The sequence below is a fragment of the Phaenicophaeus curvirostris genome, chromosome 14 (genome assembly GCF_032191515.1).
Source record: "Phaenicophaeus curvirostris isolate KB17595 chromosome 14, BPBGC_Pcur_1.0, whole genome shotgun sequence".
In the NCBI taxonomy this organism is placed as follows: Eukaryota; Metazoa; Chordata; class Aves; order Cuculiformes; family Cuculidae; genus Phaenicophaeus; species Phaenicophaeus curvirostris.
Window position 1 is genome coordinate 3,543,116 of NC_091405.1, and position 27,852 is coordinate 3,570,967.

Sequence of the window (27,852 nt, forward strand, 5' to 3'; positions counted from 1 at the left end):
GTAAACATTACAGGGAGAAGTCCTGGCATAGCCAGAAGTTCCAAACTAGCACCCACAGTCAGATTCTTGAAAATTAAAGCAGATCTACGGGAATACAAGTGCACGTGCATTTAAATTTCAAGACTGGGACATACTGTAAGACCCTAACTTTGCTATGTAAGTTGCATGACACAATACATAACTTGCAAAGAAGAAGGAGCCAGGGAAAGATGTCAACATTCAAATTCTGCCTTGCTTCTGTAGAGATAGTACAAAGTCGATGCTCATATTGATAAATATCTGCAAACTACAGCATTGTTGATTAGAAGTTCCAGACTTTTCACAGAATCACAGAAAGGCTGAGGTTAGAAGGGACCTCTGGAGGTATCTGGCCTACCACCCTGCTCAAGCACAGCTACCTAGAGCCCAGGACCAGCTTTTGAACATCTCCAAGGATAGTAATATACATGTTAGTCACCATTGAAATGTGTGTGCAACAAAACAGAGGACACCTTATTCATTTGATCTCTGTTTCAAGCAGAGAAGTTACAAGATAGAAATATATAATGCATTTCTATGCTAAGAGAACAACTTGCATACCACAGTGAAATTGTGCCCTGTTGTATTCTAATGCATCATGAAGAGTCTGATAAAGTACAAATGAAGCGCGTAGAAGAAGCTGCAATGAAAAAATGAAGCAAGATCATGTAAAAGTATTAGGATAGACTAGGCATGCAGTGGCAAAGGAGAATACATCCTAATATGCCAAAAATCTCTCCACTGTCATGAAAGAAAACTTAAATAGTGAAGGAGAGCAGAAAAAACTCAGCAGATACTTGGAGAAAGATACATGTTTCCTTACTGGGAAACAGAAAAGAAGATTAAGAAAAACAATTCTTTGTCTAAAAAAGGCTAAGTTCTTTGTACAAAGTTTTGAAGCGAGTGGTTCTGCTAGAGAGACTACATTAGAACACTACATAATGTTATTAGCAAATACATCTTTTGGTCTTGCAAGTTAGCAGAAGACAAGCACAAAACATGAGAAAACCCATTAATCATTAAAAAAATATTTTTTCTCATTTAAAAATAGAAAATAGGAGTACCAAGACAGAAATGCTAATATGGGATAGATAAAAGTGCTGCAGAAGGGGATGGACAGTGTAGAATTGCATCTGAACCACCTTCCTGTATATTTAGTGATCTTGCTTGTATCAAAGATACAAGCTTTAGCTACAGTTATCATTAAACTAGGTTTTGCCATTTCCTTCTCTCAGCTGCAGAATAACTTCTATCTGTTTCCTAACGGAGAGTTTCAGAAAAATCCAAAGAGACACTGTAATGCACTCTTGAATCTCTCAGGCTCTGCCGATCCTTCGGGAGCTGCCAACAGGAGCCATTAATGTCAGATACGAGCATCAGATGAATGTTTGAAAAGAACGTCTGCAGTGTATGCATGGCACAATGACAGGCACAGTGATTAAATGACTTGTCCAAAATCATTCAGGAAACCTGTAACCAAGCTATACAAAACTGTTCTGACCTCCAGAACAGTTCCTTAACCAAAAAAACCCCCCATCTCTCCTGCAGAGTGTTCTTAGATCACAAGGTCTTAATCTTTATAGGGGTGAATTTGCAGAAGGCTCATATATAATGGATGAAAATGTTATAGAAAGCAACGTGACAGAGTTAAGCAAGGTTAGGGAGTGACAACTTCAAAAAGGCTACATAAAACATTTCTTTCTTATTTCTTATTATTTCCTATACCCTAGATGTTCCCTTTAAGTTTAGGTTAGACCAAGGGAAAGTTTCCTGACAAAACACAGACAAAACCAAACAGTTCTATGTGTTTTTATGAAAGCGATGTGAGATTGGAATATCATATATGATATTCTGAAACTTAAAGAGAAGAAAAAAGTCCCTGTTCATGTTGAAGACGTTACAGCACTATAGAATACAGTAGAGGGCCTTCATCAACAGTGATCATTATTGATGCTCCTTTTAAGGTCTGTGAATGCAACACCTAACTCCATTCAAAACTTCACAGATAAGACTTTATTCCTGACTTATCTCTTATTAGAGATTCAAAAGTATGAATAAAAAACCCTATTATAGTGTTGCACTGCTCAAGAATGTGCCTAGCCCTTAGCCTATAGCAAAGTGAACGTTACTTCCTCGAACCCACAATTAATTTACATCAAGCTAGGGGCGTCTGACTTTGCTGTCTTAATATGGGTAGAGAGCTACTGTGGCTTTGTTGAGTCCCTGTAACCTGACTATGCATCCATCGATTGTACCTTTGAAGGACCCCACTAGCTCTCTCTCTCTCTTCAACACCATCAAGCAGACATCTGGTCCTTTTCTTGAAGTTCTTCTATTTATCTCTCCCTAACAAGCTGGCTTATTAACTCACTTCAAACAGGGGCCCATCTTCACTCCCTCTATAATCAGCAGTGATTACCAAGTATGTACATCCTATCATTTTAGAAGATGCAAACTCTCTCCCCAGCCTAGACAGGTCAAATTATGTGTTTCATTTATTTCCTGCATTTGGCTCAGTATGTATGATCTTTGCATTTAGTAAAATCATGGACTTTACCTCTTTTCTGGCCTCTGAATGGATTGCCTTCTAGGCATATTTATTTTATAAATATTCAATAATAATAACTACATAAATATGTCACTAATTACTGGATGCTTGCCAAATAGAATACATCCTAATTAGATAGAATTAAATGAAGACCAACAAAGTGACTCATCTTACAACAAGGCCACCCATACAAATTACAAAATCAAAAGTTGATGGGAAAATACCTTAAGTGGTACAAAAAAAACCCCTCAATCAACAGAATAAAAGCTTTGTCTCCTTTATTCTTTAAAGCTTGATGTGAGAATCTCTAGTCAAAGTGATTAGAGATCTCAGATCTCCTTCAGTTTGTCACTGCTGTTTGGTCTCGTCAGAGAAATATTGCCCATTCTTGAATAGTCACCTCTTTTAAAGGAGTAAGGAGGAAAGGAAAGGGTTTGGAAGGAATGTGACCACACTGGAAGGAACACAGGAAAATATATAGACATAGAGTTCACATAGTTGAAGTAATGGTCACCTTGTAGGAAGAATGACTGTGATTCTGATAATAATTACTTCCTTCCTCTACACCACTTGTATAATTAATTCAAAACATGGTGCAACCTGATCTTTGTCCTTTTAATTCACACTATAGTGTTAATTGTGCACAGTTTGTCAGACAAGCCTTGAAGCTAAGGGTGAAAGATAAAAACTCCCTTTTTAATGGAGAGGCTATATGCATGTATAAAGCTGTATGCTTTATATCTGTTATAATAACAAAAGGAGATTTTTTTACTAATCAATTCAAAATTTAACAGCTGGTATGTGATAATTCCAGCTTATTTTCATTTTTAACCTGTTTGGATTCCTCCTCTACTAGAAGAGTGCTGGGGTTTTTCTAATCTTTGCTACAACTGAAACTTTCAAACGGAACTCCCATCTGGTTTCTCATTATTTTACAAAAGTGAAGTACAATCAGAGCAACTAATACATTAATCGTTATTCCTCCTCAACAGCCTGTATTCAGAGCATGATAAAACAAGGATAATCTTTCCTGAAGGAAACCTGGAGGAGTTAGATCCATCCATCAAACCAAAGAAGTGGTACTTGCGCAGAAATCTCCTAACATGCTTTCAGAAGATAGTTGGTTGAAAATCTGTAAATTTATCTCCAAATATTCTGTATCTGCTTAATTATAAATGCTACTGTGAAATACTTCTAGAATACAATTACCATGAGTGGTGTTAGCTTTCAAGGAATTATGTTTTCAAAGCTCTTAGGGAACCTCTGAAAGTTAAAGGGCTATTGGAGCAATGTTTCATTGGAAGACAAATTCCAGAGAGATGGTGCTATGGATCTTATTGTTGTCCTGATAGCACTTAGTTAAATCTTGTACTCGTTCAGAACAACGCCTTTCCGTCTCCTAAGCAGTTCATTTGTAAGACACTGATTTAATGTTTATTTTCTCCATTATGCATCTGAAATTAAGTCACACTGCAGACTCAATTTGTTCTTATCTCTGTTATTTCTTTCATCTATGCTCCATTTTATTACTAAAATAGATTTATTTTCATGCTGATTTGCTGACCAAATTATTTTCCAATTCTATTTTATTTTCATAACCTTTTATCCCTTACTTAGTCTTTTAAAGTCACGGCAGTGTTGCTCACTTTTTTTTAGTTTTATTATGAAATTAAAGGAATAAACTGGAAAAAGAGAAATAAGTCCGTTACACTGTCTGAGCATCGTGAAACCCCTACTGCAGAAAAATTCACAGCTGTCCAATCCATCTCCTCATCATGAGTAAGCGCTGTCGTACATACTGTGCAAAACACTGACCTCAGATCTTTTTTTCATTCAGATCACATCTGGTTCTTAATTAGTTTGATTTATAAAATGAAACATAATTGATGCGTTGGCAACATTGTGTTGCTAGCAGCACAAATAATAAATTAAGAATGAGTGAAGTAAAAGTGTCTTTTGTCATGTATGCAGAATACTGCGCTGCATATATATGGTATTATTCTGTATTTCATCACTTACATTTCATGTTGTTTTGGGCTGGGTCATGTTTACACAATGTCCTACAATAGCTATGTAATTGTGATTGATTCACATGATAAATAAAAGGCTCCCTCTGCAAGGATGTGATGCTGTGGAAGGTAGCCTTATTTTCCTATGCACATATACAACTCTTCTCTATTTGTCTGAAAGTTTGTATTTATGAGGCTTGGAAAGAAGTTGTCATCACAGAGCTAAACTAAAACAGGATCAAAAAGTTACACAGCATTTGGAAAAGAAGTGCTCCCAGGGAAACACTTTGCCAGCTGCAAAACTATAAAAAGGAGAGATGTGCTGGGGAACACAGCAGAGCTGAAGAAGAGCCTAAAGATGCCTAAAAGAGGACAATCGGCTTACCAGATGGCCCCCTCCTCGCTTGTTCATTCATCAGGCTGGCCTGTCCAGTCGAATGAAGACTTGATGGATCACATCTGGCTTAGGGCGGAGGAGAGAGGGAATCTGTCTGGAGCCCTGCATCCTGAATACAGGAGAGGAGTGAATAAGGTTTCAGATGGACAGAACAGACAGGACGGTCAAAGTGTGGAGGAGCTTGGTAGCTGAGTTAGCCTTTGAGGAGCTGATTCTATTTTTCTGGCATTCATTTGCAGCTAGAACAACTGTGTGCACCAAAGAGGACTCATTTCTTTAGCCTATTGAAGTGGTGAAAAGCCTATAACCATTGTAAGAAGGTGTAAATCATCCAGACAGGTCTAAAACATACATTTGCAGAGAAACTGCACTTAGTCTTCACTTGTTCTGTGGTTCTAATTGGAAAGGAGTCCAGAAAAAGCCATGATCTGCATGCAAGAAGAAAGATGGGAAAGATAGCAGAAGCAGATGTCAGTGAAGGAAGAGGTAGACAAATGGTGGGAGTAGAAAAATGCTGGTTTCCCCTATACATTAAAGTAATCTTCACTTCAGAAAATAACATCAATCCTTCTTTACCCTGGAAGTTGTTTCAAATCGCACTCAATTGATATTCAACATCAAGGGAAAACAGAACATCAGGGAATAACAGAACATAGTAAGGGGTGATGACAGTAAAGGAAGAGGGAGAAAAGGAAGCAGAAAGCTATCAAGTATGAAAGATATATACTGCAAATATTTTCACAGACACTCTCAGACTAGATGGGACTAACACTCCTGCACCATGGAAAGTGTAACCTTGCTAGGACTACAAAATGGTAGAGTAGAAAGGAGTTGAATAGATTACTTTAACTGTAATGTGAAGGCATACAATAGAAATATAAATGCATTCGCTGCCTGGCAAGGCAGAACTTCTGAGCATTACTAGGATGTATTGGAGTCCCTTGGTAATACTATGGTTTAACTGAAACTGTACCAGCTTTCTAGAATTAGAGACTAGTCTAAAGATAAGTAGCAATTCCATAGTACCATATTCCATATTCCTATAGTACCATATTCCATATTCCTATACTACCAATTTCCACCTCATGTTGCTTACCACTTTATCACTAACAGAAAGGGTTCATCTTTTTCAGTCTTTAGACATAGTCTATTACTTCACAGGATGACATTACATCTTAGAATTCTGTCAGATATGTAAATAAGCAAATTGATTACTTTTCCTACAAAGAATGATCTAACATAGTTTCCTATCCAAAGCAGTTTCAGTCAGGTCGATTGTCTAAGGACTAAGGATGAAGGATCCTGAGTATAATAAATAATGAACCGCATTTCCTCTGCTATAGGAACAAATTGTTACAGGGACTCAACACTTACCACCTAATGCCCAAGCATTCACTCCAGGAAAAGTATTTGAGCTGCCTGAATGACATTTTTTCACATATTAATTGAGTGGAAAGTAGAATCTATCTTTTCCTTTTTCAGGCCATGACATCCCTGCCTTCAGTGAGGGAGCTGAGGGAGCTAAGGGAGCGCAGTGTTCTCTTACCACCACACAATGGATCAGAATTCTTAAACGCTTTACAGCACACAGAAAGGAACTCGGACCCGACAGTGTTGTATAACTGGTAGATTGTCTTTAGAATGTGGTAGTTCAGACCCATAAACCCCATTTTGTTTTTAACTGGGAAAGGTAAGTATGCCTCTGAAATACAATTAAGAGGTTTCTGAAATATGATTTCATGTTAGGATAGTCAAAATCCACAGAACTAAAATGTTTCATGGAGTTTACCTATGTTAACTATCACAATTTCTTTTGATAAAACTTAGACGTTTCCAGTCAGCAAAGTATCATCTTCTTTATGCTTCCTTGTTTTAACTTCTATAACTTACAATTTGTAACATAAGCAAAAAAGAACTTAAACAAAATCTTTCAACTACACTAGAAGGGAAATCTTCCAATAATTTTATATTAACAATTCCACTCTTAACTATATCATTTATTTAAAAAAATCAATAATCTGAGGTGGTTCTGGTATCCTCAGTTTATAAAAGTGTTGAACTTTGCTATTTAAACAGCTCCAGTTTTAATGCCATGCCGAGAAGATGATTGATAGTGTGATATTTATAATGCATTTTTTCACACTATGAACACACCTGGAGAAACACGACGTGTGCCTGTGGATGGCAGATCCTGGCAGAGAAGTGCCAGATTACAGGTTAGTTTGTGTTTGTTGTTTTTTAATCTGTTGGAATAATTTATATTTAGCTCTCATTTTTCACAGTGAATGCATCTCGTTATGCAAGTATTCCCTGTGATCTCTGGTGACAAAACTATGCCTATTAAGAGAGATGTTGATCAATGCTGTTTCCTAGATTATGCAGCACAGTCTTTTACAATTTTAGATGCAGTCTTCTAGATGTTATGCGTACCACTAATGTTGACAAACATGGTGGAAAAATTTATAGGATGCAAGACACATCCGTGATCCCATTACTTCATTCTACTTCTCAGGAAAACCACTAACAAGGATGTGATTTGGTATATTTTAGAATGGTGCTTTGAAAGTCTGATTATTGACATATGAAAGAAATGGGGGTGATAATTAAATGCATTAGAAGGATGTAAGCATGTGCTTTCCCTAGAGAATTGTCATTGTGAAACACCCTGTGGCGTAGGTGGCAGCTGGGCCACCACGTTTCCCAGGGCTCTGGGAAAACTGCACGAAGCTGCAAAAATGTGAGGATTTACTGCTTATATCCAAGGGACCATATGGGTGCTGCTATCCTAGATGTACATTGTACATCCATCAGGAAATGATGGGTTTAATGATGTCCCTGCTAAGGCAATTTGTACCTGAGGTCAGTGGGTTAACTTTGAAATTGGGCAAAGTAGAAGAAGGGTAATGAAATAGCAATGCCACCTCTCAGCTCTTGGAGGTACATGTTGGGAAAGAAAAGTCAATCAAAAGCACAGAAGGAGCTTCAGCTGGCAGCTGAGACAATGGAAGAGAGACTTACCGAGAAATGCAAAAGCAGGGAAAGAAACTCATCTTAATGCCTGAGAGTTACTCTTGTGGGAACAAAAGACGCACCCTCCAGGTATGCATTTGACAGGTGCTGCTAAAAATATTTTCAGGAAAAAGACGAGGAAAAAAACTCTAGGCTTTACTACATTAAAACCACAATGACACAGAACTGCTTCCAAAAATGAAGTAGAGCTGATCATTTGGGTTTATTATTTGGGAAATGTAAAAGAGAGGTTGTGTGTAATTGTCTTCTCTGGCTATTTCTAAATAGTTTAGAAATATTTAGTTACTAATGGTAAAGAGGTGATGAGAAACAGCAAATATTTTAGAGTAAGATGTGCAATAATTTACAAAGGCCTGCACGGCAGTTAGTGATTGAAGTGATTATACCAGGCTATTCCACTTTAAATACCTGACACATTGCTTAGACTTCCAAGGCAGCACAATGAGGACAGATTAAACTTGCTAGACAAAAAGAAGAAAAGAAATGGACATTTAAACATGAACATTCCTCGAGCTATTATAGGTATCTTAGGTATAATAGACTACGTGTGGCTGAGAATTAATATTAAGTTCTTTATAGAGAATCAACAGAAGCATTCCTCACTGAAGTATATATAATGCTTTAATTTAGAAAGAAAAAAACCCACCTCTCTACTATGCACTCACTAAAATCAATTTGGCCCAAATTCAGAACTCAACTCACCAGAGGGACAGTGACTATTTTGGGCAGAGGGAGGCTGATTACTTATAATACTAATGGACTTGTGCAGGAATACAAACCCGTACCATAAAGATGGTTCTCTTAACCCAAAGAGTTGCCTGCGTTCCAAGCCATGTTCCTGTCATTGTTTCTACCACGTAAGCCCAACTAAAAGGTCTGCAATATCACATTTATACAGTAGAGATGCACTATTTCTTCTGTCAGAAGAGTTACTGCATCCAAAGGCACTGTAGAACATTTGGTTCAGGGCTTATTCTATTAGGAAACAGAATTTGGCATAATAAAAATGGAATAGCGATGGAAATATCTTTTGGGCAAAACTTTAAGTCTTTTTACTTCATGGCAAAGATGTAGTTGCTGGGTTTTGAAAGTAAAAATTACATTGGCAGCATATCAAAATGTTTGCAACTGCAAAAACATAAAAGCTTTTATCACAAAATTCTGCTCCCACTAGAACAATCTAAGGAAACCACACGAACATTAGGAATTCAATGCTGAAAACAGGTATTGGTGTGACAGTATTGTTTGGTAAGCAGGAGGCGATCCATGAAATAGCATTAGATTTTAGTTAATGCTTTGTGAAGACCACTCACCTGAAAAAAGAAAGTCAACAAATGCTAATTCCATTTCCCGAAGTCTCATTTCAATTTACTGATGCCATGACAGTGCAAAATCCTTATTAGTTGTCTAAATTCCTGTCAGTGTTCTGTCATTTACTGTGATCCCACAGCTTCTTGGAAGGGTTAATCTCATTCAGCTGGAACCCACAACACGTTGCTGAAGTGCACCAACACCTGCCTAAACATCAGCTAATTTCAACTGAAGTATTTGTTGTTTTTTTCTGGTTTGAAATTTGTCAGGAACGCTATACAAAACATCATTTTCATTTTTCCCATTTCTGCTCCAGCACAAAGTCATGGGAAAAGTTAGTGATCAGCCAATCTGTGTGACTTAATGCAGTCAGGGATTTGTTATGCCGTGGAGTCACATGTTTAGGCACCAGGACTAACACAGAAAATCTTATATAATTTTCATATTGCATCAACCTTGTATTAACTTCTTATATTTTTATTATATAATTTTGTTTGTGAAGGGATAAAAGTTTATGTATCTGGCAATGTAAATGATCAGCGTTCCTTGTGTTACAGTTCAAGAGAATAAGATTTCTTTACTTCAGATCATCACTAGCTGCCCATTTAGCCAAGGCATAAAGCCTACAAAAACTACTCAGTGACAGACATTTGAACTTAGAAAAGAAAAGACCATGAGATATGAGAAATAAATATTGCTAAGAGACGATCATTTATATGTACATTATACATTACTTACATCAGAAAGGCACTTCATCCTCCACAGTTTTGGGCAGCTTGTCTACAGGTGGGATTGTACATATGCAAATCATAGAATCATAGAACAGTTTGGGTTGAAAGGGACCTTAAAGATCATCTAATTCCAACTCCCCTGCCATGGGCAGGGACACCTCCCACTGGATCAAGCTGCCTAAGGCCCATCCAACCTGGCCTTGAACCCCTCCAGGGATGGGGCAGCCACCACTGCTCTGGGCAACCTGGGACAAAGCCTCCCCACTCTCATGGCAAAGAACTGCTTCCTTATGTCTAGTCAAAATCTACCACTCTCCAGTTTATTACCCCTTGTCCTATCACTACAAGCCTTTATAAACAGTCCCTCCCCAGCTTTCCTGTAGCCCCTTCAGGTACTCAAAGGTCACTACAAGATCTCCTCGGGGCCTTCCAAATGCAACAGACCAAACTAATAATCTAATAAACTAATAAAGGACACCTGCATATAATTTCAAGGAACAGACTCTGCTTTCACAGCATAATTTTTATAATACATAATAGAATCTTAGGAGAAGTGGGTTTGTTTTTTGATTTCTGATTAAGATACACCATTGTGTCACTCAGTTAAAGTTCTCTGGCAATAAGAACGTAGCCAGTCATAATATTCACAGCATATTTGGGAAGCACAGTTAATGACTGAAGTGTTATGTAAACTTGATTTAGGGTAATCTGGAAATTTTAAATAATAGAATTAGCCTGCAGGTAACAAGCTAAATTAATTAATGATTACAGTTATATTCCATATAGAAAAAGAAAAATCCAAAATGCATGTATTGTAATTCCAAAATACATGTATTATGTACATTCTTTAGTATGAGGGATAGAAACAGAACATCTCAGCTTTCTTCCCATGGCAGATGCCAAACTGCACTATTTGCCAACCAGTGCGACCAGGTCAGATAGCACCATTACTTTGTGAAGCAGAGAAGTAATTGCCGAATACCACGATGTTACCTAAAGCACAAAAGAAGAACCCAAAAGGGTAGCAGCATTGCACAAACACTCTTGAGGAAGGGGAGTTCTGTTTATCTCTGCACTTGAAAGAATTTTGGAGAAAGGCAAGGTATGAAAAATTGTTTAAAAAATATTACTAATTCTAGCAAATAAAAATTGGTTTTCTATATTAGGTTTCCAGAGAAAATGCAATCTATTTATAATTTTCATAAGAGGATAGCATTTCTTCAGCAGCCATCAAGTCAGTCTCTGCTGCCTTGAAGAATCTGGCAGGGCCAAGAATGTGGGAGAAAGCTGAGGCTGAGGTCACAGTCAGGAAGACTCAAGGATTTTGCCCACCAGCATGAGGGAACTTTTTTTGGTGCGAAGCTAAGTGGGTTGCACACTGTTCTGATCCTCAGAAACACAACCCTCCAGAAATGACAGTAGGGTTTGTTACAGGCATTTGGTTACAGCCCAGACACTCATCAGTACAACTACCGAGAAATATGACATGCGAGTTCAGATTTTTTAGGAATACTGGAGTTTTTTCAACAAGAACATTCATCATACTTATCTAGCAGATATGTGCAAGAGAAAGTCACAGTGAAGTTCATTGTTTGAGTGGCATAACTAAATAAAGACTTACTAAAGATTTATGATGTTTAAATGACATGAAACCTCACCTTAACAAAATTATACTCTGATTTTGGTTTTGACAGGAATATTTGCTTCCTGTGAGAGTCATTTTCTGGCATCAACCATGGACTGCCTCCCTGGCTAAGCAATCTTGATAAAAAAGATAATGTGCATAGTTAGAATTTTATTCTTGGATATGGAAAGATTAAATCAGAAAAGTCACTTTACGTGGATTTTTAATTTTAAGAGATTTCAGTTGGATGTTCTAAGAGGATTTATTCATGTAACTGATTTGAATGCATTAAAATCTGTGTAAAACTGGCAATGTTGTAATGAAATTGGACTTATTTTACTAACCCATGTTATAGAGAAATGTTCCTCACTCCTGTTTTGATCAGGAGTCATTTTGCCATTGGCAGTGAGTAGGAGTAAGAGTGGGTCTTAAACAGGTAACAGATTGGAAGGACAAAGCTAATTGGTGAAGTGAGACAAGTATTTAAACATGAAGAGAAATCCTAAGACATTTTTTACTTTGTCATGCTGTGCAATGCAAACCACCTCTCATTTACAATGCTTAATTCATTTTGCGTTACCCTACTGATGACTACGAAATGCATTTTGAAGAGGTTTATCTTTTCTTGTAAGTGCAGAAAACGTACAGAGACTTATTTCCTACATGAACGTACAAATATAAGTAGAGACACACTTGAATGCTATAAGAGAAAAACATATCTAATGAAAAGAAAAATTCAGGATATATTTAAGCAGATTTAAGAATTTAGGGCTTTAGAGTATAATTTAACAAAATGTTCCCATCATTCTTCTTGGTTGGAACAGCTAGAATAAAAAAATGAAAACAGCATTTTCTTTTTATTTGACCTTTTGTGTATTACTTTTACACTCATCTACATACACTTCACATATACATTTTCCCATTAGTAATGGACTATGTAGGGATTTCCTTAATTTACCATTTCAAATAAACAAATATGAGACTGAATTTGACTAAAATTCCTGACAGGATAATGTTTAATTTAAAAAAAAAAAAAAAAAAGCCGAGATGGAAAACCTTGCTGAGTATTCAAATAGAGATACATAAAGCTCTGCCTATAGCATTCTTATGACCATTCCTAGCTCTTTCCCACGTGACCTTCAAATATTATCTATGTACCAAAGAAAAGGATCATTGAAAATTTATTGCTCAACAGTATTAAATGGATCTTTTTTTCCATCACGCATGAAATTCCACTTCTATAGTATTACAAAATGACATTATGCCCTTCCAGAAGTGCTCTAAAGCACAGGGATACAAAGTACTCTTCTGGGCTTTGCTGACCTGACAGGTTTCTCTTCCTAGTAAAAGTGCCTAACCGAAATACTTTGGGACCTTTATACAGACAACAAACCTGCTCAAAAGATGTTACTTTGGGGGGATTTAGTAGATACTTAATTTTATGCTCCCATCTATATCCAGTCAATGCAGGATCAAAATTTCTTTATCAATATAGTTTCAGATTTTCATTTTACAGCATATCTCTGGAATTTCAAATTAATAGAAATAAAACAGGCTGTAAATCCGTCCTTTCATTTATTTAAGCCAGAGAACTGTCTTCTGGATGTGAATTCAGTATTCAGTTTCTGTTCTTCTTATCTACTCTACAGATATTGGAAATAGCTTAAGAGATATAACGAAGGTACCATTAAACAGATTTTCTACATTGTAGTTGCCCAAGGGTAAGAAACTGGTAAAGTAACTGGAAGTCAACAAAGCAATTCAAACTAAGTTGCTCCAATACACGTTAGATATGCTTATATTTACCTTCATTTTTCTTGATGGTGAAATTTGGATTGTTGACCATTTCAGGAAGAAGACTGTACAGGAAATAATGCCCATTTTTAGGATCATCTTTGTCAATGGCACTGACAATCTGAATTACCTGCAACAGAAAACGCTCTCATTAAGTATTCACACTCCTGATAAACATACAGTATTGAGAAAAACATTCTATTCAATCAGTTATGTTCTCATTTGTTTACATGGCAGATTAAAAATGCTAATTTATAATCTTGCAAGGCTTCTACCAACCTTAGACTGAAAGTCTGGGGAACAGGGACTGTATCTGGTCCATTTAAACTGTTTTCAGCAAGAATGCAGAGAATAAGGAGAGACAGGTACACAGAAAACTCCAGTAAAAACTGCTGCTGATTTAGGCAAGTAATAAATTATTATTCAGCAATAAAGAAGGGAAATTTTGTTTCAGAAACACCCGTGATGCCTACGGTAGTCTTTCTTTCACAGGGCTATGCTTCTCACGGGACCAAAATACAGAATCTACCTTTAATCCTTTCTCCTTTGCCCTATCACCATTTTTTGCTTAATTGAAAAGTTCATTCACAGCTCCTGTACAGTGTGTCACCTCAGCCAAGTGACATCAGGTGCTATGCCGTACTTAGCTGCAAATCTCATTGGCTCTTCAAAATCACTGGAAACACTGCTCCGGAAGGTATAAAGTTCTTGGAGTTGAAAGGCAGCAAGTACTGAAGTTAAAAATGGATTTCTGAAGAGACCTCTAAAGATTATCAAGCAGTACTGGATGGGATTCCTGCACGTGTGTTGATCATAACTTTAGTTATGGGCAGCCTGATCCAGGGGGACGTGTCCCTGCCCATGGCAGGGGGGTTGGAACTAGATGATCTTTAAGGTCCCTTCCAACCCAAACTGTTCTATGATTTTATGATACTATGATTAGTTGCTTCAGATCATGTAGCCAGTATTGGGCCTGAGCCTGAGAATACCTAGTACAAGCATTTTCTGTCAAATTAAGATTAGGCTTTAGGCTCTAAACTGAATTTTTAATTTTAAAAAGATTAAAGGAAAGAATCTTCTCTTGATTGCATTAATGAATTTTATATAGATGGAGGCAGAACTTTGCCCAGTAGAACCATAGCTGATGAGACTATTTCACTGTCATAATGCAATGTTGAACACGATGACATCCAGCCAGGTTTTTGTTGACCTTGAGGGTGGGGAGGCCCTGGCCCAGGCTGCCCAGAGAAGTCCTGGCTGCCTCATCCCTGCCCCAGGCCGGGTTGGATGGGGCTTGGAGTAACCTGATCCAGTGGCAGGTGTCCCTGCCCATGCAGGGGGTTGGAATTTTTATATGCTAAAAAAGCTGATTTGAGAAAAGGAAAATTATAAGTCTATAATTGTATTCGTTTCTTAATTTTAACAAAAAAAAATAGTTATTTCTGTACTAGGAATGTATGCTTGTTTTAAAATAGCATTATTAAAACATAATGCCCAGAATAATGAAGGATACTGAGCTTAGAAAAGGAGGGAGCGTTTGGATAGTGTGAATAACTTTGAGTAAACTTCATATGAAGCACCTCATATGACATATATTAACAGGCAGAGCGTCTGCACATTTACTTCCAATACACGCTATTTACTTCCAATATTTATCAGAAAGATACTGCAGTTGGTATCTTCAAAGAATTCAAAGTTGCATAGGAATATAAAAGCAAGGAACTTGATTTTAAAATGAGCTTTGAATTTATTTTTTTTTTTAATATTTGGTGCATTACTTTTGATTCCAAGTATTTTTCAGAGAAGTAGAAACAAAGGCAACTATGGATCCAGATCCTGCCCTCAGAGCTGAACTTCAGTGCTAGTTAGTTCATGCTAGATGAGGTTTATAAGAAACCTAATGAGAATTATTGACCTTTCCCATGTCCATTGAATTGAATAATATTTTTGTCTTCTGTAGTTACTTTTGTAACGCCTAAAGCAACTGACCAATAATTTCTTGGCCAATTAAATTCAAATTAGGAATCACTACAAATTTCATTTTATAGTTGAGTAAAAAATGGAAACAAGGTCTGATCCTGTCCAAATTCATAGACTTATACTTTAAATTATCAATGTTTCATTGAAAAAAATATTAGTAACTAATATTTTATACTGGTTTTACTGCAGAAGAAAGGAATATCAATCCACGTATGTTTACATATATGTTAATAGCCAATATCTGTTCTTTCTCCTATGTTCTTCAAGACTCAAAGGAAGAATGAGATCTTACTAGATAACCATAAGGAGCAATATCAAAACATAAATATTTGAAATTCTGTGTATAAAAAGATGTTTAAGCAGGTATTGTTATGGGCATACATAATTTGTAAGACAATCTAAGAAGGAATTCAAGACAGAGCAGTCATAGGACAAGGGGGAATGGTTTTAAGCTGAAAGTGGGGAGATTGAGTTGAGATCTTAGGAAGAAATGTTTTGCTGTGAGGGTGGGGAGGCCCTGGCCCAGGTTGCCCAGAGCAGTGGTGGCTGCCCCATCCCTGGAGGTGTTCAAGGCCAGGTTGATGGGGTTTGGAGCCCCTGATCCAGTGGGAGGGCCCAGGGCAGAGGGGTTGGAACTGGTTGATCTTTGAAGTCTCTTCCAACCCAAACCATTTTATGATTCTATGAATTAGTTCCTTGCCTAATCAAATTCTGGATAGATCAGATTTATTATAAAAAATGTAATGAAAAAGGTTTTAGATTGTTTACATACTACAGAAATACATTCTTGTTTTTTGATATTTGCATCTGTCCAGGTGAAACCTTGATTTCAAACAGATGTATTAGAAGAGACGGACAAAGCTCAACATAACTTTTGCTTAAAGAAATACTTCTTCAATGTAATAGCTGCAGAATGCATCCTAGAGACCTGCGCAGTGTGGGAAGTCATAAACAGCTGAAAAATACATAAGCAGATGTTGTCTGTCCCACCGCAGAGATGGACCTGTTTACGATGTGGAACACTTTCATCTTTCTCCTTGCACAGGTGTGAGATACCAAAATATTCACATGGGTCCAGGGCAGGACTTGGTAACAGCAATTCTGCGGACACAGAAGTGCAATTTGGAATGGATCTCAAGTAAGTATCTTTAGATAGATATATTTCATTAGTGTTCTGTTTTTCTAATGCCAATAGAATGGGAAAGCAACAGGGAAAAAGGATAATGGCACAGTGAAGTCTGGAAGATCAAGATCACATGGTAGGTGTGGTTTATCAGAGGGTTATGCAATTTTATCTCTGCTGGCTATGTAAGTGCTAATTCTTTCCAGCATTATGTAACAGAGTTGGCTGCAAAAACTCACTTCTCCAGCTTTTCAATTAATATACCTGAAAGTCAGTAGCCAAGAGCAGTCGTAATTCAGGTTTTCAGCTGATGGAAATTTTATTAAATAAGCTTAGAATATCATCATCCAGACTCAAAATTTGCAAGAACTAGAAACTGGGCATATTCTTTGTTCTTTTTTCTGGTGGGGGTGCAGGGGCGGGGGGTGGAGAGGGGAGGCAAGTGAGTGGAAAGGAGGAACTATAGATACTTCTCAATGTCCTATAGAATTCTTTCTTATATTCTTTCCATCTATTCCCTTCGATGCTTCCTAAGTCATTCTTTCTCTCAAAACTGAAAATCATATGCAAAAGACAGGCTTAGTGGAATACTACATTTGTTGTGTTACATGCACACATCAAGGAATTAAGAGTTAGTGTTCCCATAGCAACCATATTTCTTTGTGCATTTGCATTAAAATAAGCTCTTTCAATAAAAAAAAAAAAAGCATAACATATATGCAGTCGTACAAAGCTGCTGTATCTTTTACTCCATAGGAGTGAGAAAAGTCCAGGACTTCTCATTATCATGTTTTTATGACTATACTGATGAGCATACTTTATTGCTCAGTGTTGTGTGATCAGGTAATGGAACAATATTGAAGTGAGTCTCCAACTCATAATTTGTGGTTCATAATATGGTAGAGAATCTTCCAGGGCTGACCTGCCTTACCTTTCCCAGTAATAACAAGTGTGTTCCATATAACAGAATTGGGCAATACTAATAATAAAGAAGACAAGAACTGATTTTTTTCACTACGCATCCATCAGCACCAGAGCGAAAGTTAATAACCCTTTGGCTCTTCAGTCTTGAAATTTCTGAAATTCTTCCATGTAAAATTTCAACTTTGATGTTGCATTAAAAATTCATGCATCTATTTGATTCTGTACATACATTCAGTAGAAACATAGTCAATCAGCATATTTTGCTTAACAGGCAGCTCTGGATTGAAATGAATAGTTAAACGACCCCCCAGGACAACTCAGCATTTTAGTCTGCAGGTTTGTACTGCGTTTCCACAAAGCCATGCATACCTGAAATAATACTTATGAAAGACTATCAAGATAATCATAACGAATGATGTAAAATAACAAATAGAATAACAACGTTCTCATCAGTGAATCATAACTATCTATGTTCGATATTGATATGTGATACTGTTTCAAAGTTTTTGCAACGTACTTGATACCCTAACTTAGAATGGTTCCTTATCATTAGTAAAGTGTTCCCTAATTTTATTCATAGAATCACAGAATCATAGGATGGTTTGTGTTGGAAGGAACATTAAAGCCCATGCAGTTCCACCTCCCTGCCCAACTAAATCTCCCCTCTTAGAGCATAAAGCTGTTCCCCCTCTATCTTGTCCTGTCCCTGCCCTCCTTAATCAAGAGCCGCTCCTCAGCTTTGCTTAAGCCCCTTAAGCTGCTCTAAGGTCTGCCTGGAACATTCTCTTCTGCAGGCTGAACAACTCCAACTCTCTCAATTTGTCCTCAGATGGGAGGTGCCCTTGGATCAGCTTCATCATCTTACGAAAACTGTTCTTCCAACTCTGAAAAAACTTTTGCAGCTACATTGGTGTTTGTGGTTATTTCTGAATTACTTTGTGGACTCACAATGCCATGAGCTGCAGACACATCACAGTACAATTTTAACTTTGCTTTTTTAGCCAGAGCCAGCCCTTTGCTGCTAAAACCTGTGTTTTGCCATTCAAATGAGCTTTGGCTCTTCAGACAAAGATCTCCCTGAAGGTTCCTTCCATTAGAAAAAGCCAATTCTATTAGGAAAACTGAATAAAATAGAGACAAATTGCAAGAGACTGGAGGAACATTATACTCATTTTCATATTGCTGTAGCTTAAACACTGGCTTGAGCAAAGATACATCATTGTCTGCTGTACGTTACTGTTTGAAAATTGAATAGCTTTGTTTCAAGCAAACAGCAGTTCGCTGGAAAAGTCTGGTTATGGACTGGGGAACATTGAGCAAGGCACTTGCCTTTCTCAGCAATAGAGGTGTTCTGTTATAGGAGTACAGGAAAATAATTTAGCTGGGCTGTTCTGGCTTTAGGAAGTGGAATTATTTAGGGAAAGGCATGAACTGGTCTATGGCTAACTTAGAGGTACAGTAACAGTACCACAAAATCTTTCTTTAATCCCCTAAAACTGTCAAAAAAACATTTCTGGCACCTTTCTGTTGTGTGAAAAAATGTGCAAAGAACACATAAATATATGCATGGACAAATACATTTCCTCCTCCTGTCCCTTTCCTCTCCTACTGGCTGTGGTACCTCTACTGTTAGAGGTGGGTTAAAGCAAAGAAAATGCATCTGGCAACATTATACATCAACAGTTTTTAATACATTCTGTCACATCACCAGCAGCTGCACTTGCCACTTGCAATTATATCAGTACCCAAAATAGAACACTTAGAAAGTGAACTGGAAGAGATGTTTCAATGTATTTAAGGGCTGCAAATAAGGTTTTGTAAAAAGGTTCAAATGTAATCTCTCTTATGGTAATTCAAGTTTGATTCAAACTTAGATTTAAGTTGAACTGCAAATGTAAATAGATTGGAATGCTGTAATACAATTGTGCCTTTACTGCACATGTAACATTTAGGTTTAAACTTAGGGAACTATCCAAATTAGGCTTTTGTTGCTATGTAAAAGAGAAGCATCTTCCTTCTGAATAGCTGAGACACAGTTAATTTTTTTAATTCTACATCTTGACTGATTAATATGACTTCTTCCAACACTTGAATATAGAATAATAAACATAATAAAACCCAATCAAGTACCATAGATACTAAAATCTTTACAAGAACAGATAATTTATGAATGATAACTTAAATTTGGAACATAACCTTGGTGATTATTCTGCACTGGTTACTGTTCCAATAATGTTATTTGTTTAAAACACAGGTTAAATTATAGGATCAGTGCCACCTCATTCATACTGGCAGCCAAATATTTAATCACCATCTGTAAAGTTCACACAGGGATTCACGCTAAAGAGTGACGTCTGCCATCAGATCAAGAGTGTAAGAGGTGATGGTAAGAGGAAGAGTATCATGGTTTAATGAACGTTTTCCATAAGTGCTCAAGCAAAAGCCTCTTTTACAGCTGACTTTTAATCATCTTATTTATTATTTTATTCCAAAATGAAATGTGAACGTTTTTCACCACCTCTTAAATCTGATAGGAATACCTAGATAAATCTATTCAGAAAACACTTTGCAACATAGCTTTCTGATTCTGGGGAAGCTTACTGAGACCTCGATAAAGGTATACTCATTAGAATTTAATATATCCTCAAAAAACTAACTACTCAGCGTCTGAAATCCACCTTGAGCGGAACAGAAATCCTCTCTGAGATGGAAGAACTTAAATACCAACAGTAACATAACTGTCTGCCCGGAAGGGCACATTTGAAAAATCTACTTTTCAGTGGTTAAGGAGAATTCTCAGTTCTTAAATGACACATTTTTGACACCTTTTTAATAAACAAAAAGGGGTGCTAGAAGTCAAACCATCGTCTGTAACAATCCAGTTTTGGCAGAGGTAAGTTGTCATACACGAGGATATAGGTCATCTTTTAATAATCCTAAAAGAAAACTTCTAACACTATTGTCAGGTAACCTTCTTCGGAGAAAAGTGAATGTAATGCCTAACACCCACATGAGACACAGGAATAGTTGGATTAACAAGACTAGCGTCATGCTGTCAGCTGCTGTTTATTTAAATAAAATGTCACAATCTAGAAATAAATTAGAAAGTTTAAAAACAGTGAATTGTTGAAACACATAGTGTTTCTCAACCTGGACAACAGTTAAATCTCATTTACACTCTCTAACAGTCTGTACATTTTCTTGAATCTATGTGGCATATGAGGTATTCTTCCCTATTTCTGTACATTTGTCCCTCAAAATGGATGCCTTTTAAGAAATCTGCTCAATTTTTCTTTGAAAAAGCCTAAAGGTTAAATCTTCCTTCTGATCCTTTTATTTTACCTTGGAGAGTCTTCGCCAGCCCTCTTATTTCATTAAATCAAGCTAGAAATAACTTGTTAAGTTTTTGGGTTTTTTTTCTTGGTGAAATATAAAGTGAAACTCCACTACTCCAACACCCTCTTCCTTTAGATACTTTAAAGGCGGTTAAAATTTACTTGACTTTCCACCCTTTCTTGTTTTTTCTCAGCTGTCACAGAAAAGTTAGTAAGAACTAAACAGATAGAGATTATAACTGAGATACAGGCAAGGGGAAATGGTTTCATTGTTTTTTTAAAGTGTTTCTTCTAAGTTACACCTACAATCACCTGCAACATATGAATTAGAATTCAGGTTGTATTATACTTTAACCTGTTAACACACATGAACCTGTGACATGATGAGCTCCATCAAACAGAGTTTAAAGAGTGGGAGCTTAAAGACACTCAGCATTTTTTTTCTGGCTATTACCCCAAGTTACCTGACTTTAATTTAAAACTTATACTTTAGAAAATATCCATGTCCATACATAGAGAGATGTGCCACAGAGTGTGAGTGTAGGTTTACCTTAACTGAATGTTAGGAGTTGTTAGCATGAACATACAGGCACGTATTTTGGGAATAATGATAAGAAAAAATGAGAGGGAGAAGGTACACCCCGTTCTCATAAACGTGAGATAAAAACCTGGAGACACTTACTTGTCCAGGCTTCCCATTCTCACATAAAAAGGCTTCATGCTCTGATGCAAACTCAGGAGCGTTGTCATTCACATCAAGAACTTTGATAGCAACAGGTACTCGGGACACTTGACTGTGGTTCCCTAAGAGAAGAAAGCAAAGCAAAGCATATTTAATTAGGGACTGATACATAAAGACTTAGGTAGCAAGCATGCTCCGTCTTCTGTTCTTGTTTAATTGGGCTGTCTTATCTGTACAGGATCATTGAGTTGGAGCATGAGATATAGAAGAATGGCCAGTATTTTATGGTTGAAAAGATTAAATAGATCCCTATTGCAAACAACATTTGCTGGAGATTAGCTCAATGAAGACCTTTCTTGCACTAAATTGGTAAGATTTTTCTTTGATGAAGTTTGTATTGTTTTATTGATAAAGTCCATTATACAAAGAAAAAGGAAGGCTGTAAACAATATAGATTTATTTTCTTTGTTGTTCTTTGGCAGAGGACAGAGTATTTTACTTTTATTAGTTGTTCTGACTGCAAATCTATTAGTTCTTCATTACAAATACGATTAATGTGGAGACCTGCATTGTGAGAAAGATAGATGAGAGACTGACATAGACAAAACTACGTAGTACACTGGACTATTAAAACACTTAGATTCATCTGCCACTGACCAAATATGACCTGCGAACTTCTTTCTTCACCAAAATGAAGCCTCATTATTTATAATAGTCATTTTGCATTAAAGGGGTTAGCCCTGTAAAGAGTAGAATAAGCTGTAAGGAAAGAAAAGCTAAACCAACAGTTCGCACTCTGAATAGATTTCACAGTCCGTTTCTAGTGTTCTTCCTTCAGTTCAGTTCAGCTAATGTATTTTAAGAGACTATTCATAAATATTGTAATTACTTTTCCCTAAAGACAAAAACATAACTTCAGTTTAAACTGAGGTGACCGAAGAGTTTAAAACTCATTCTATAGAACATGCCTATCTCTACAAGTAGTTCATAGTAGTTTCCAAAATCATCTCCTAGAGAGTGTAACTTTACAACCACAGTATTTTATTTTGTTTATAGTATCAACAATTTGAAGAGCTGCACACAATGTGAATTAAAATCTGGGTCTGACTTGTAAGTGAATGACATGCTTTTGTCCAAATTATTATTGCAGGTAAGAAAGCTGCTACCACGACACAGGGTTATCGACTTTGAGTTGCTGTGAGGGCTTAGCAGCTGCCCCAAGCTGTCATCAGAGTCTGCAACGGCTCAGTTCTCTAGCAGCACAGAAGTTCCAATTGCCTGGTGCTCACCGTACCTCTCATAACAAACGTCTGCAAAGTAGACCAGTGGTGGAGATGATTAAAGGAAGAATCACTACATACAATGTATCTTTTGTGGTTTTCCTCGAAGTTGATTGTGTTGAGACCTAAAAAACCCCTACCTCCTGCATCTTTTCTTTACCCCTTGTATGCTAAAGGCAGGCATAATTTTTGAGGCTCCACCTATAAATCTAAATGTGTAGATCTCAATTGCTCTGCTTACTTTGAAATAGCATAAGAATAATTGTTTCAAAAGACCAAAAGCCATGCTATGATAAAATGTACTAGCAACAAAAAACAAAGGCTTTATGCTTGCTGGATAACCTGAAATATTAAAATAAAAATCCACCTGTGAAGGATATGAAAGATTACAAGACACCAGATTTTAAATACCTTCTATTTGAAAGAGTCAAAACTTTTGGTTCAGAAAGAAGTATGCTATAGAAGAAAAAGAAATCCCCACCAATGTACTGTGTGAGTAATATTTATGTCTGTTTTGCATCATATGATCTTACTTATTAACAGGTGAGGTGCACAGTTACGTCATGAAATAGCAATGTATTTCAAATCAAACAAAACCTAATATGCAAATCAGGAATCCCAAACACTTTAAACACACTTTTTTTTATTTTTACTTGATAAGAATACAGACAATAAATCTTGAGCTCATCAGAATTCTCAGCACTAGTGTCATATTTAAACACTAAAGATTTACTTTTATCTAAATTAATGAAATGACGGCAGTTCAAATTTTAAAGACATTACAGAGAAATGTAATTAATTAGATAAGCTTCTAAAGAAATTATTCATGTCCCTTGTGACTGCCCCCAAAATGTTTGTCTTTCATCAGAAATACAAACATTAAATTTAAAGATATTATAATTAGAAACTTGATGAGAATTAATTTAAAAAATTAATTTACTAAACACAAGAGAGACCCAACTGCTTGGAAGTCTCCAAACAAGGGGATATCCACCTCCTATTAGGGTCTTGTGATTATGATGAAATTCATCATTGAGAAAGAGAGAGATGGAGAGGGAATTTTATCTACTGCTTGTACTGCCCACCACACTGAATACATTGCATTATTTTGTCATTGCAAACTTTTCAATGAAATGTCACTTTGTGCTAAGTGTTTTCCCTGTAAATAAAAATCACCCTGAGTGTACCTATTCAAATTATTGCATTCTCACTAAGCAAATCCAGATTTCCCTCATGGATGAAACCACTGTCCAGATAAAACAGTTTCACCTAAAATTTCATAATTTTAATGGCTGCAAACTTCTCAGCAGTGAAACGTGGAGACAGAGGATGTCCCTCTCAAATTTAAAATGACCTGTGTTAGCAACGCACAATAGCCTAGAAGTAAAAGTAGAAAGTGGTCGTAGTGGATCCCCTCCAGTCCATGGAGTGCAGGAGCTCTAACATTTGTATGGGCAACTGTGGCCTTCGTACTGATTAGTATCCCATGTTCAGAACTTTCCCTCATTGGTATGAACTCAGAGTCAGTTCTTTCTAAACTAGTGACAAAACTAAGTTTTAATTACTGGGGTGTATTTTGTTTGGTTTGGATTTTTGTCCCAATGAAGCACCCAGGCAACAGAATTAAGGGAGACAGAGCTTGCTTCCCTGTACCAAGTAGAGAATAAGACTGATTTTTTAAGTTCTAATCAATAATTTTATGCAAAATCACTTAAGAGTGTAAAGTTAGTGACACTCTTTCTAAGGAACTAACCACATTTGTAGAAGCTTCATCACCTCTGTTTCTCATGATACACGGTTTAAAAAAGTCCTACTTTGCCTCTTGCAACACAAGTCTATTGTTAGGATGGTCACTTTAGGAGCCATGGCTTGGTTGGGAAATGGAGCACACTGAGGTGGAAGGTTAAAAAATAATGAGATAATTTCACTAGTCTGGTTTACCCAAACTCTTTTTAGGGAAAGGCTGCACAAAAGAACTTAGTTATTAATTTCAAATACATTCAGTTTGTCATCTGTGGACACCACTGGCACAGCAGAGCATGTAGCTATAAGAAACAGATATGCAAATTGTCTGTAGCTATAAGAAACAGATATGCAGTTGTAATTTCCTAGAAGTATAGCTCTTTTATGTCTTTGTTGAAGTCTCATTTACTGCCCACAGTTCTAGGATCTAACAGACTGCTGTTGATGAGCGAGGCACACACATAACGAAAGGAACGTCTAGATGGATATAAGGAAAGGAGGACTCAACGTAAAAATAACTCATGGAGCTTACTAGTGATAATAAATAAATTTCCAAAAATAATGGAAAGCCCAGCTGAATTAGGAAATGAGTATTTACAAGAATTATAAGAAACTAAAAAGCTCTTCGGATTTTCTTCCCAGTTCTCAAGATTCTGTTGGCACATTAAATGCCTGAAATACACAACTTGCTGGCACCCATCTTTGAGTAATGCACCCATTGAAACCTAACATTAAAAAGGCTGTAGTTTGATAGAAAAATGACAAGGTATATGAGATAATCAAAGTCAAATTTAAAAAATCCCATTATCAAGCCATTTAGTGTCTCTACTCCTGAACTTTCGGAGGCCACAAACCCACACAAGTTCTTATTGTGATCAACACATTCCCTCCTTCCTGGAAAAACCCTACTTATCTGAGATGTGTGTGTATCATTGGAAACTGTAATGCAAACCACTAAGCACTGTTAACATTGCTACTGCATGCAACAAGTAATACTAAGAGTAACTAGAGCTTGTAATTCAACTTTTTGGTCCTGTGCCATAACTAACAGAACATAATGCATCTGTTCAACTCCCATAAACACTTAAGCAGTTCATAAACATACTTAAAATGCTTCTACACTGTCTTTCCTTGACAGACACACATACAAGTGGTCCTAAAGAGCAGTAGTCTTTAAGGCAGAGAGGGATTGGCTGCACAAAATTAAGTTCATAATTTGTTTAACTCCAAAAATTCCAGTTTAATACAGTTTTCCTTTGCGTAATTAAATCATCCAAAACTGCTTCAAGGTTCTCTTTAAAAAGTCATAAGCTGTCTTGCATTTTAACTAAAATTAAGTACCTGAATAGAAAGTAGATTCCTAGAAAATAACACATCTTTTATTATTATTATCATCACCACATTGCTTGGAAATGGCTATTTCATGCTTCCCTGATTCAGTGAAATCTCTACTGTAATAATATTGAGAAGTAGAGGAAGGTCTACTTCTGAAAGAGAAATCAAACCAATTCTGAATCACTGAATTCATAAAAACAACGGCACTTGGTTTACATCTCTTATATTTGAAACTTATTAAGTTGTATTTTAACAGAACCATTCCCTATGACTTTATCAAGGTTTTATCTGATGACTTTGCTAAAATAATCTATGTGCAGGACAAGGTTAATTCTCCTGTTAGTGGTTGTTTTCTTTGTGCAATCCTTTACCTATACAAAAACACTGCTTATAAAAAAGTCTTTTGCCATATAAAACTGACAAATCTATCTTCACGAACCCTGAGAAGGAGGGATGCTATTGTGAAAATGCAATTTTATTTATGTTTAGCTACAGAAATCACATACTGCAGCAAATACCATGTTCGTTTGTCTGAAGTGCTGTAGAATGATCTGATTCAAGAGCGACTGAGTGCCTGGAAAAGGGCTCTGAAATTGTCAGGAAAGACCTCAGTAACTGGTGATATTTCTGTTAAAAATAACAGAATATAAGATATTTCTGAGTTAAAAGTTCAAGCAACCAAATGAGATTGGTTATCAGGAAGATATACACCTCTCTGAACTTCTTGTATTTTTAAAGGCTGAGAAAATACAGAAAGCTGTGGGATATCTATAAATTAATATAAACATATGAAGGCATAGCAGAAAGGCTTCTCTACAAGTTGCTAGTAAAAGAAACAAAAACTGCTTCAAAATTAATGTTCCATTTGTATTTTTTTCATCCTACCAGAACATATTAGAGTACAGATTGCAGTGAGTCTCAGTGTGTACATGTGTGTGGGAGGGAGCCAGCAAGGAAAAGATGTGAACCATATTTCTCAGATTTGTTCCTTAAGTCACTCTTTGGGAGAAAAACAACAATGCAGTTGAAAAGTTTTGTCTTTTTCTTAGACCATTTTGGTTTATTTTATTACAGTCTCCAGAAGAAAGATGAACAAGTCAAGAGCAATGCTGGGTTATGTTCTATTCATGTCTGCTCATGGACGGACAGTCACAAGTTTTAACCAAGGATTTGCTCAACATCTTCCACCTCCTTCATGTTTGTCCATTTTTTCCACCCCTCATTGCCATGAAAAAGATGCCAGACTCCTGCAAAATGCATCATCCATAGGCATGGATAAATGCAGGAGAACCATACCCACCCACTCACTGGGTGGAGTGCGAGGAGTGCGTTTTGTCTGTGTACCCTGGAAAGGAGGACAAGGAGGAGGGGAAACTGAGGACAGGCTACATTTTCAAGTCCTTGAATTCAAAGCTGAATTTGTAGTTAAGAGGATTCCAGAGTTCAGCAGCTCCATCTGTAAAAAGGTGACTAAGACAGGCCGCACGCCTACCTTCAATACAACATATTAAGTTGTAGAGGTCAGGACTAAAGGACAAATTGTATTTCAGGTTGCTGATAATACCAAAAGAAAACAAGAAAGAGTAAAATTCCTGGCACAGATGCACAAGCCATGCCAGAAAACATTAGTTAAGCAAGACCATATTCTTCACCCCCACTTCAAAGTTTTCAACCATTTTCATTTTCTGTGGGGTTTCCTTTTCTTCCCCCCCTCACATTAGTGCATGTAAGACAAAAATTCTTTAACAAACTAAGAACTGATAAGAATTTTGAATAAGATTTGCAGAGAAATGAAGCACACCTGCCAAAAGACCAAATGGATCTTCTTTTTCTTTTTGATAATAGAATCATTGAGGTTAGAAAAGACCCTTAAGATCATTGAGTCCCACCAAATCCATGCCAATCAGTGACACCCCATCTAACTGTGCTGTGAGTTGTTTGCTTACCATTCTAGTAGCAGAGTAATGTAAACAGACTATATTGGTGTG

The 27,852-nt window shown here is 36.8% G+C and overlaps 1 protein-coding gene across 3 annotated transcripts in view; it reads right to left on the reverse strand.

Annotated features, from left to right (window-relative positions):
• The window catches only part of CDH8 (cadherin 8), a 166,232-nt gene that overhangs the window by 15,337 nt on the left and 123,043 nt on the right, over window positions 1–27,852 (reverse strand). For all 3 annotated transcript variants that reach the window (XM_069868319.1, XM_069868317.1, XM_069868318.1), the window contains 2 exons: window positions 21,507–21,628; window positions 13,475–13,592 (listed from right to left, as the gene is read on the reverse strand). In XM_069868319.1, the coding sequence (XP_069724420.1) occupies window positions 13,475–13,592; window positions 21,507–21,628 (240 nt within the window). The remainder of the gene's footprint in view (window positions 1–13,474; window positions 13,593–21,506; window positions 21,629–27,852) is intronic.